Source organism: Polypterus senegalus, chromosome 11 (assembly GCF_016835505.1).
Source record: "Polypterus senegalus isolate Bchr_013 chromosome 11, ASM1683550v1, whole genome shotgun sequence".
In the NCBI taxonomy this organism is placed as follows: domain Eukaryota; kingdom Metazoa; phylum Chordata; class Cladistia; order Polypteriformes; family Polypteridae; genus Polypterus; species Polypterus senegalus.
In genome coordinates, this window is record NC_053164.1 from 51624266 (window position 1) to 51636304 (window position 12039).

General features: G+C 37.4%; 1 protein-coding gene across 3 annotated transcripts in view; it reads left to right on the forward strand.

Annotated features, from left to right (window-relative positions):
- aebp1a (AE binding protein 1a) overlaps nucleotides 1–12039 on the forward strand; it is a 75367-nt gene that overhangs the window by 43579 nt on the left and 19749 nt on the right. For all 3 annotated transcript variants that reach the window (XM_039768609.1, XM_039768608.1, XM_039768607.1), the window contains exons 7-8: nucleotides 1763–1852; nucleotides 10583–10695. In XM_039768609.1, coding sequence (XP_039624543.1) covers nucleotides 10648–10695 — 48 coding nt within the window. In that variant the 5' untranslated portion in view covers nucleotides 1763–1852; nucleotides 10583–10647. The remainder of the gene's footprint in view (nucleotides 1–1762; nucleotides 1853–10582; nucleotides 10696–12039) is intronic.

The window sequence follows — 12039 nt, forward strand, 5'->3', positions numbered from 1 at the left end:
ATAAGAAACTGTAGGATAGATAAGAGTAGGCCAAACAAATTGTGGGCAGCTAGGGACTGAGGCCGATAAGAGAAACGATGGATAACAGAACAGCTACTGTAAGATATATATAGTAGAATAGTTTAGTGAATTGTCATATTTATTTACAAAAAAAAACAATTTTTATAAAATATAATATAGTATTAACAAAATTAATCAATTTATATAATATTGTAACAACCAGAATAATAAGAAAACACAACTCGGAGGTACTGGAGTTTTGTATGTTTTACTTACTCCGTTATCTGAGTTACGGAATACACCTCCAAAACAATTATAGAAAGATTTCCCTACCAATCAGTTTATCCTCTGCCACTCTGTCTTTCTGTCTTTCTATATACCACAAAAACTCCTGCTTATTGTCTCCTGACTCCCTACTCAAAAATTTCTTCACCTTCGTTTTTCTCCTAACTTCTCTTGTCACTCATCTCCTAAGAGGCATGTCCGACCCTTACAGAACAGAAGCCCTTCACCTAGTCCCATCACTTACCACATTCATTCCACCCTTTCTTTTCACCCACAGCACATCACAAGCTGCCTACACGTCACACTATATTAACAAACAATACAGAAGAGCGTTAACATTAATACAGAATAACAATTTCGTCATTGGTTTCCATTTTCGATAAGTTTCTCAATTTAATCAGCATCACACTTTATAGCATTCATTTATGTTCTTACTACTCCTTGAAGCACTTTAGCCATTTTGTAAATGTTTGATAATTTCAGTATTTTGCGACAATTCCAACACTACACTCTTAGGTTTATTGGCAATAACAATGTATAGCAGAATAATTATAACAAAATTGAAAAGTTATGAAACGCTGTTAAGACTGAAGGTGTGTAACTGACACTGTGATTTCAAACTGCGGCCTGACTCGTGGTGCTGGGGAAGAACACTACACGCTGGCACAAGGGAGAGTTGTTCCAGTGTTCATACCTCGTAGCGTACTACATGGCAGTAGTAGTACAATAATAAATAGGCACTTGTGTGCATAATTTTTTTTCTTTTTGGCCCTGACACTTATGCAGTGCTTCCTGTATGCAACCTTAAACACCCCATGCCTTTTAACTTTGTATTCATCCAAAGTAATCTAAAAGGTATAAATGCCAGGATGATCTCAATGATAACTGATGTACATTATTTAGGTGTGTTTAAGTGCACAAGATTTTTACTTGCTAAACTGGTATATAACTGTACTTACAACAAAAGAGTTTATGTGGTATGAAATAAAAACCCTAAAATGTAAAGACAAAGAAGTCAAAACATTTGTCAGGAAGCAATATTTCTGCCAAAATACCATCCTGCATCTCTTTCTTGGCTCACTATATGGTTGGCCATGTCTTTTATATGCTCAGTCAGGAAGGAAGATAGAGGTTTACTCAATAAGGATTCTTAAACTTGACGTAGCACTCCTAGTGACATAACTGAATAGGTCTCTACACCCAGGAATAAAACAGGAGACAGAGACAGAGACAGAGAGAGAGAGATACTTGCCTTTGTTTACACCTTGACAAGACATCGTGATAGCAAGTGTGTGTTAGCAAGACTTTTTAATATATTTATGTATATTTAATAGGAATGTTTTACATGACCCTTTAGTGTTAATTGTTATCCAAATGCTGTTTGCCCAGTGGTCAGTCTATGGTTAATTGTGCTTTTGGTCTCAGTATTGACATCTAGTAAAGCATGCTTAACTGGTCTATTTCCTTATTAAAATAGTCAAACCAACCAAACCAGCACCAAAGAAAAAGGAGGAAAAGGAACCTGAAGTGACAACCGTAGAATACAGCCCTCCTCCCAAGGTTAAAAGTAAGTTGATTTTTTATGTTGCTCTGTAAAGTGGCAAACTATGCCAAATCTTTGGGAGACATGAGGAAGTTTGTCAAGTAAGCACATGTGTGAATACCTACATATAAATCTATGGTCAGGCTGTATTAGATAAACATATCAATTTTACCTGTTCTCATTATGACAGAGATAGTCATTCTCAATGTTAACCTAATATTGCTACCCCTGTGCAGTTTGCATGTTCTCTTTGTGCTGTTTTTGGGCTTTGTCTTTTTTCCTTTTACAGTCCAAAGACATGCATTGTCTTCTGGTAATTTTCAGTAAATGTGTGTCCATTCTTGCTGCCTGTGAATGACTGGGCATCTTAAAGGCATTAATCTGTCACCCTTAATTTCATAATCAGTAAGTAGAAGATGTGCAAAACTTTGTTCATGGCAGAACAGCACTTAACTTCATTTTCATGGTGTTTATCCTTGTGAGGGCTGTGGTGGGTACTCTAGGTCATCCTCAAAAACTACTTCCAACTTCTCCTAAAGAGTTCCTAGATGCTTCAGGATAATAGAGGGGAGGCAACCCCTCTTTCAGGACAAAAGCAACAGTTATGCAACTAGATTTACATCCATTTATTTTAAACCAGCAAAGCCAGTTCAAGGTGGCAAGAACATGAACCATGTTTAAATGATGTTCTACTTTCAACACAGTGGACACTGCGATGCCCACACTCACTTATACAGATCCAATTTCGAGTCAGCAATCAATCTAATATGTAAGTCTTTGAAAAATTGAAAAAGGCCCACTGTCACATAAGGAAAATGCAATCTCCACTAGGATAGGGACTGGGCTGGGATTTGCACCTTTCTCTGTAGAGCTTTGAAAAGAGTCAAGTTCACCATTGGACCACCATGGTATCATTCTATGTTGGTGTCAAGACAAAAATCAAAAGAAAATGCTGGGGTCTAAGTGAGCTTCAAGGACTGTACTCTGAAGTTACTTAGGCTGGTAATTGGAGACCACTTGTGCTTGAAAAAATTAGGCAACTGACAATACAGAGACTAACACAACTGTAAATCTCAAAGTCAAAGAAACAACTTGTTACAGATTTTCTGATACCTCAGATCATAAACATGTGATTCATTATTCATAAGTAAGTTAGAAAGTATTAGGTGATAAACAAACCTGCTTGCATACATGACTTTATAAATTCACTTGTGTCACCTTCAAGCATTTTATATTCTTTACTTATTGTGACTTTCACAGAGAGGTGAATATCAGGCTTGTACAGCCTCTTGTCGACATTTAGACATGTATGTATTTTTCATACCCCTATCTATTCATAATTTTTCAAGCACATTTGTAGCTTCAACGTCTAAAGCAACAGGTCCAAGACAAGAGTGCTAGTCAGATATGCCTTCTGTTACCCACTTATACAGAGCCAATTTATAACCCTCAATTATTTTTTGTTGAATTTATTAAAGGCAAGTAACATTCCATACAAACAAGTCAAAACTGACACATCTAAATTAAATTCAACCCCTTCCCATTAGGAAGAGGGGAAGGCCAATAGCCAGAGCAAAACTTTAAGAGTAGAAAAGAGGAGAGAGAATCATTTTCCCCAATATAAATACTTGTTCTAAAATGTTATTAATTAGATCCTGCCAGGTTTTAAAAAAAATTTGAACAGATCCTCTAAGTGAGAATTAGATTTTCCAATTTAAAGCACTATATAACATCAGTTACCCACTGACTTAAAAGAGGTGGGCTAGCATTCTTCCAGTTGAGCAAGATAAGTCTACATGCTAATAGTGAAGTAAAGGCAATTACAGTTTGTTTGTACACCAAACACATTGTTAATGGATTAAGAGTGATTGTGACACCAAGGCTATCTGAAAGGCATTTAAAGATTTTGGTCCAGAATGATGTTAATTTGGTGCACACCCAAAACATATGATCCAATGAAGCTGGAGCTTGATTGCAACGTTCACAGGTTGGATCTTGCTGTGGAAACATTTTGGACAATTTTAAACAAGACAGATGTGCTCAATAAAAGATTTTAAGTTGAATAATTTTACAATTTGCACACATGGAGCTAGAGTGAATTCTGTGCATGGCTGCCTTCCACTCCTTTTCTGAAATGTTGAGTAGGAGATCCTTTTCCCACTGTACTCTGGGATCTTTAAAAGGAAGGGACTTTAACATTTTTTTATATATTATAGAAATGCTGTTTGAATCATTAAGACTGATCAATATTTCTTCCATAATAGAAGTAGGTGGGAAACAGTGGAAAAATTGTGTTGATGGGAAGCTAAATTTGGAGTATAAATTGTTTGTAGGATGCAAAGACTTTATCTATGTACAAATCTCTAAGTGATTTAATCCTGTACATTTTCCAAACATTAAAAACTGTGTAGGTGTGAGAAGGTGGAAAAAGGTTGTTATCATGCAGGGGTGCCACAGATTTTCTATCTTGAAATACTTCCTACATTGGTTCCATATTCTGAGTGAATGAAGCAGAGTTGGGTTGTTAATATATTGACGATAACCTGTATTTACTAGGGCACAAAGCAAGGAATGTAAAGAAGTACTGCAGGATTGAATTTCTATTGTGGACCAAGTCTGTGTGTGTTCATCTATTTGTGTCAATGTCCAGTAATAAAATTGAATGTTAGGTAGACCCATTCCACATTCTGTCATAGGTCTTTGTAGGGTTGTCCTTTGGATATGTGGATTTTTTTTAATTCCAAATAAATGAGGTTATAATAGAATGTAATTTCTTAAACATGATTTGTTAATGTATATGGGGATGCTTTGAAATAGAAAAAGAAGCTTAGGAAGGATATTCATCTTCACAGTGTTTTTTCTCCCTACTAAAGTGAGATGGAAATAGACCATCTATTCAAGTCTTGCTTACGTTTTTCCATGAGAACAGAAATATATTGTTGAAAAAGAGCTTTATGTTTACTTGTGTTGTTAAGTATTTAAATTTATCTGTGATGATTAAAGGGAAGGTGTCCAATCTAATATTGTGTGCTAGAGAGTTTACTGGAAAGAGCACACTTTTATTCAAATGAATTTTCAGTCCAGATATCTTTTAAAAAAGTCTACTAGTGCTGTTAGGACTGCAAGCACAGTATTTTGCGGATCTGAAATATATACTACCATATAATCTGCATATTTTCTGTTCAAGCCTTTCTCTAATAATCCCCTTTATGTCAAAAGCATTCTGAAAATGAACTGCAAATGATGATTGCAAATGCAGTAGTGACAAGGGGCATCCTTGTCTAGTACCACATTCTAGTCTGAAGTAGTATAAAATAATGTTAATACAAACTGAAGCTTCTGGACTGGTATACAGTAGTTTGATCCATCCACATATGCTCTGGGCAAACCCAAATTTGTGCAGTGTAGTGAATAGGCAGTCCCATTCAATCATATCAAATGCTTTTTCTGCATCCAATGATAATAAGATCACCGGATTGTTAGACTTTGTGAGTGAATATATTACATTAAATAAGATTGGAAGCTAAGTGTTTACCTTTAATAAATCGGGTTTGGTCTTGTGATATTACCGAAGGAAGCACTTTCTCAATGCTTCTAACTAGAACTTTGGAGAGAATCTTAACATCATTATTTAGAAGTGAGATTGGTCTGTATGATGCACATTATAATAAGTCCTTATTTTTCTGAGGAAAGATGGTAATTAATGCTTGGGGGAAAGTTTGAGGTAGAATTTTATTGTCTCTAGCTTCTATAAATGTTCTAATAAAAGGGGAGCTAACTTAATTGAAATTGTTTTATAACTTATGGCAGGGTAGCCATCAAGGCCTGCTGCTTTCCCACTCTGAATTGAGTATTTAGTATCTATTAATTCTGAAAGTGTCAGAGGTTTATCCAATTCCTCTGCACTGAGAGTATGTAGTCGTGGTATCTGTAATGCATCAAAAAATGCATTAGATTGTGCCTTATCTTCTTTAAAATGAGTAGATTATACGGACTTATAGTAGTCTCTAAATGTGTGCATTATATTTTTATGGTCAATGGTTTTGTCTCCATCTGTATTGGTAATTACTGGTATTGCTTTGCAAACTTCCTGCTTGTGAATTTGTCGAGCTAAGATCTTATTAGCTTTCTTTCCGTGTTTATAGTAATGATGTTGTGATTTAAAAATGAGTTGTTCCATTTCTTTTGTTGTCGAGAGGTTGAGTTCTGAATGCAAAGCCTGTCTTTTCCTATAAAGTACCTCATTTGGCAGCCTTGCGTGTTCTTAATCTATTCTGGTAATTTCACTGATTAGCTCTGAGGTCTTCTTGGTTTCCGATTTATTTTTGTGTGAGCGATATGAAATAATGTGTCCTCTTAAAAATGCCTTCAGTGTTTCCCATAGTATTCCTGCAGAGACCTTTGAGGATGTATTTGTCTCTAAAAAAATAATTTGCTTGGATATAAATTCAGTACAGTTCTTGTCAGTTAATAAAATTGGGTTGACACCAGCTATGAGATGAGTATGTGGGGCGTAATGATTTGAGCTCCAAGATCAAAGGGGCGTGGTTGGAGATAACAATAGCGTTGTACTTGCAAAATTTGATCGTGGGCAAAAACTTGTTATCTATAAAGAAATAATCAATTCTTGAGTAATGATGTACTGGTGAGATGAAGGAATATGCTCTTGAATTTGGATTTAGAAATCTCCAAGGGTCTGATAAATTGTGATCAATTACAAACCGTGTAATTGTTCTTGCAGTGTTAAATGTTATCGCCCCTGTGGCAGAAGATCTATCCACACAATTAAAGTCTATGGCCATTATAATGTTATGAGTGTTCACATTAGGAATGGATTTAAATACGTTCTGGATGAAGTCCCTGTCATCTGAATTGGGTGCGTAGATATTTAAAAAGTCACTTTACTACAAGTGATAATACAGGTGATTTTACTACTACTGATACTATAAATGAAATTGTTCTATTTATAAAAATTCCCACACCTCTAGTTTTCTTTGTATAGCTAGAGTGGACTATTTGCCCAGTCCATTCTCTTTGCAACTGAAACTAATCCTTGCTTAATAAGTGAGACTCCTGTAAATATAATAACTGTTATTTAATGTGCTCTCTTAGTGGAAGGTTGCATGAGTACCATTAAGAATACCTTGCCAACATGGAGAAGATGCAGATTTCTCACAGTTAATGGCCAGAACAGGATTTAAACTAGAAAGCTGCAAGCGATTTCTTATATGCGTGTTGATATGTTGATGCACTACAGTAACACCTGCGAAGGAGGGTGGTGTTGCTTGGATAAACTAAGGTGCCCCCAAGTCATAATGTTTCTATGCCATTGCCAACTCAGCCTATGCCTAGAGCTAGCCTTGCCTGTTACTATATGTTGCCTGGGGTAACAGCATTTGCCAATTAGGCAATAATAAGTGGTATCCAATCTCTGACCACAACTCAGAGCAGAATACCCAGGATGTTTTCTGTTTAATTTGTAAAATATTTTATTCAAGGCCAATCTGCAGGGAAAAGCCTGGGGGTTGGTGACAGGATTGGCACTCCAGCCACCATAAAAAACCTCACATTGGTTCCATTCTATTTGGACTAGTGTGGTGCTGAGGTGTCACCCGTTGCATGGCTGCACCGGTTCCTAATCTGGGATCCTGAATTGGTTTGTCACGTGGTGAGTGTGGCAATGCGTTGTATCAATGTGTGCTACTAACCTCTCTCTCTCTCTCAAGTGACTCTTCTGCAGTCACTATTTCTCTGCATGATTATCTGCATTCTTTTCTCCCTCATGGCTTTTTGTTTTAGTTCGCCATCTGCTGGCGTTGTATATCATTGCAGTCTGATAGTGAGCAACAGCAAGCTCCTTCCTGCCAAAAAGCACACAAGGCCAGCACTGAAAGAGTGAGTTGCAGTTGATGTGATCCAGCTGAGTCATTTATTTGAATATTTACAGCCAGCATCACAGGTGTATAACAGCTGCTATTGTGCACACAAAAGATCTTCTGTGACAGAATTCTGGCTTAAGCTCTGTCATGCTCAGTAGTGGAAGATGTTTCATTTCTTCAATGTGATGCCAAAAAAAAGCACAAACAAGGTCTGGCTTTTAAGGACACAGGGCTGTTGATTTTGGCATTGACTGCTGCCTTTTGGCAGTTCCAAAAGGAAATTGAGTCAGCTGCATTTGACTCCAATCAAGAAATGTCCAATAAAGTACATCTGCTATTGTTTGACAGTTGCCACTCCTCTTTTTGCACACAATGTTGCTGCAGGGCAGATTATTATTTGCCTCTTGTTGATCATTTTCATTGTTTTCAATCCTGGAGGCCTCCATTTTTTCATTCTCCATCTGATCAATAATAAATTGCCTGATTATAATTAGTGCAGTCTTCAGTATTGTTATAGTCTTGGTGTCGTGTCTCTCAAACAGTTCTGCTCTGCCTCAGCAATTTACTGTAGTCAGTTCAGTTTACAGGAGTAATGTAAGTCACTATGAACATTTTTGCCATCCAAATTCTTTATACTAAGGAAACGTAATTAAACAGACTGGTTATAATGTAACTCCAGCTGTGCCAAAATGTTTTTTGTGCTAAGCCACACATATAGCACGTGTTTCTAGACAATGGCTGGATATCAGACAGGACTGTTTGACATAGTTCTATAATACAGCTGTTCTTCATGATCATTTTATTGAGATAACCAGCAGTCCCCTGAGTTACTCCACAAGTAACATAGGGCAGGTACACTAGCCACTGTGGATTGATAAAACATCACCCGACGCTTGTCACATACATTCAATTTGCTGAGCCTCCTCAAAAGGAATAACTTGCTTTATTCTTTTTATGTAAAACGTGTCTGTATTATCTACTCAGTCCATTTATTGTTCAGATGAATTCCCAGGAAATTTTAAGACTGTAGCTCTTCACCCCCCAGTTTTGGTAATTAATCTCAGAGATACCTCGTCAAACAAAAAATTCACTTCCAGCTGCTTTTTAATTTTAATCTTCAATTGCTGATGGCTGATAATCACCTATCATCCCAATCATCCCAATGTATATGTCATTGGATTGTGGGAAGAAACCAAAATACCCCAAGAATGCCCACTTGGGTGCAGGGATAACACCATGTAGGAAATGGCAATTAAAATTCTACTGACATTACAGCCATCATCAACAAGGTTGGTCAACACCTTCAAATCTGTGGACATTTTAATAAAGCCTGTGTGTCTCAGTCTATGTTCACTAACTTCTCTAGGCACACGGTCAAGTCTATTTTCGCTTGCTGTTTCACATCCTGGCACAGCACCTGCTCAACTCAGCACCTCAAAGCACTGAAGAGGGTGGTGAACTCAGCATATAATATATGGGGTGCTATGTTAGGTTTATATATGTTGGGTGCTGTGGGCTCTACTGGGGGAGCTGTAGAGGAGAACTATCCAAACTTTGAGGGGCTTCTGTCTGACCTGACAGTGATTCAGCCACAAAATACTGAGGCACCTGAAATACTCCTGGGTCCTGCATAAAAAGGGCCACCTCACCTCAGGTGGTATGTCAGAGTGAGGAGGAGAATGACACATCTTGCCTATAGAGAGAGGAATAAAAGGAGAGAAGAAAGGAAGGATTACATTATACTCCATTGTGTTGTATTGTATTGTGTTGTACTCAACAGAGTGAGAAGAAACCTGTTAAATTACTTTTGAAACAATAGAACTTTATTTGAATTTGTGACTTTGCAGCTTCTGATGTGTGTGGGATTTGGGGCTTGGATGTGCCTCTTAGTGGCCACAACAGATTACATATATAGTATGTATGTATGACTTGGACATATGGTACATGTGTGTTTTGCTGGTATTATAGCATAATCCCTAGATTTTTGGAGATATGCAGGTAAGAATTTAATTGTACCAACTATATGTGACGGTAGACTTGAACTGTGTTAAATGTACCTGGTGCGAAGGTCACACAAGATTGCATTTTTGCTTCAGGAACGTTTACTGGACTGTACTTTAAAAGTGCACATAAGCCAAATGGGGTGAGAGCTTAGCTCCCCCAGTTAACTGTGGTAGCATTGTGCTGATTTTTTTTTAGGTTGTCATGACTGTTTATATAGCAACCTCAAAGTCTATGCTGTCATATATGACTTCTGCCACCAGCCTGTTCTTTCACATCTATAATTTGATCAATTAAAACCTGAAAATTTCATAGGAAAAAAAGTCTTCTTTTTGTATTTCAAAGGTAATTTATGCCATAATTCAGGGATTCATTTCTTACTGAGTCATTTTGTTTCACAGACCCTTTAAGGGATAGTTAGTTTACATCATACTGTATACTTCATTAACCATATCACTTTCTCAGTCCAGTCACTGCCAAAGACTTTATTTATTAATATTAACTTTTATTTCAAATTTTTTACCTGATAACCTTATCTTAGGAAACAATGCTCTAGCCTGGTGCCTATCAGCAGCAGGAGGCAACCACAATCCAGTCCTGGGCACATTCTCACACACCTAAACACACCTACACATCCAAACTCACACATCTCAAGCACATTTAGAGACATTAGTCAACATAATTTGCACGTCTTTCTGATGTAGGGAAAGATTGGAAAATCCAGAGAAAAAGACGAGAGCAGGCAAGCTCCATGGAGGCAGTATGCATGACAGGATGTTGTTTAAATATAGTTCTAAATATCCTAAACAATGTGAACAATCAACAAACACTTGGCCTGAGAGTCATTAACCTCTTCTGTTTTTTCTCTTCTTAGAAGAATGTCCTCCACTTGGCCTGGAATCCCATAAAGTGGACAATGACCAGTTGTTGGCTTCCTCCATGTTACGGTATGGGACAGGTCCCCATCGTGGCAGACTTAATATGCAGGTATGTATGTCACTGGGTAACAGCATTGTGACAAGATAACTTCTGAAGAGAGTGGAAAAGACATCTCATTAATTAAGAAATTGTATTTTTCTATATGCGATGTTTTTGTTGGACATACAGTATTGGGCATTCTGTTATGACTGTTTCCTTTTCCATTTACTACTGAGAGTGCAAGCCTCTTTACAGACTTACGATTTTGTGAGGGAGTGACACAAAGCATGTGTTTTTCAGTCCTTATCTCTAAGGAGAACAGAGAATAGAGAGAGATGAAAGAGGAGAGAACAGTTGTGTTTTCTCCCTTTTCTTGTAGTTTCAGACTTTTAAACATAGAAATCAATGGCATAAATAACACCATTATTTAAATTTGGCAAATGAAATTTGAATTGTAATGCTATTTTGTTATAAGCCCATCTATTTTTCTCTTTTTTATAAGTTTAAACAACACATGTTTTTGATCATGTGTATGTATTGTATACAGCAAAATACAGAACTTGTAAAATGTGCAACTTTCTGTTCTTTTGTGAGTAGGCCAGGTCCTCATTGTTAATTTAACACCTAACCATGCTGGTCAAAGTAAAGAGAAAGCATAGTGTCTTACAGTTTTCTGTCTCTTTTGTGTATTCTGATTAACTGCTTTCTAAAAATAAAAAACAAAAAAAATAAATGGCTTGTCAGAGATTGCAAGCCAATATTGAGAAACTGTATGTTTGAAAAGTTTAATGCTCCTTCTTTTATGACAACTAGGGGGCTTTGCTCGCCAAACAGGCAAGCTCTGCCACCTGCATTGTGAAGCAGGGGGTTGAATACACCCCAAGGAGACGTGGTCACTCCTCCAAAACCCCCTCTTAAACGGTGATACAATGGGAAACAAATACAGTTGTTTTTTTTTTTTACCTCCTCTTTGCTCGTTCAGCTGCTGGCTTGCTGCTGCTGCTGCCGTGCCTTGTGATCTGCATCTCACACGGCGCTTTGAACATTTAAAAACCTGTACAGCAGCTGTCCTTTTGTCTCACTGCCTCGTCTCTCTTCTCCACCAGACAAGCTCTGCTCCTGTTGGGGGTCCCACTCTCGAGTTACGCCCCTATGAAGAGGAAGATTTTCTATTCTTTTAATTGAGAGACGAAACTGTCCCCTCCAACTACACACGGAGCTCGATTCACTCCTGAAAGAGATTTATGTTTGTTATGAATTGTTTGAATAGCATTTCTGTCTCTAATATCTCCTGTGTAGCTGTGCAACTCTGCGACCCAAATGTAGTAGCGTATGTGGATTTCACTTTCACCAAACAATAAATCTTTTAATTCTTGAGGATACACCTCTTCATTGGGAAGAACGACTACTTTT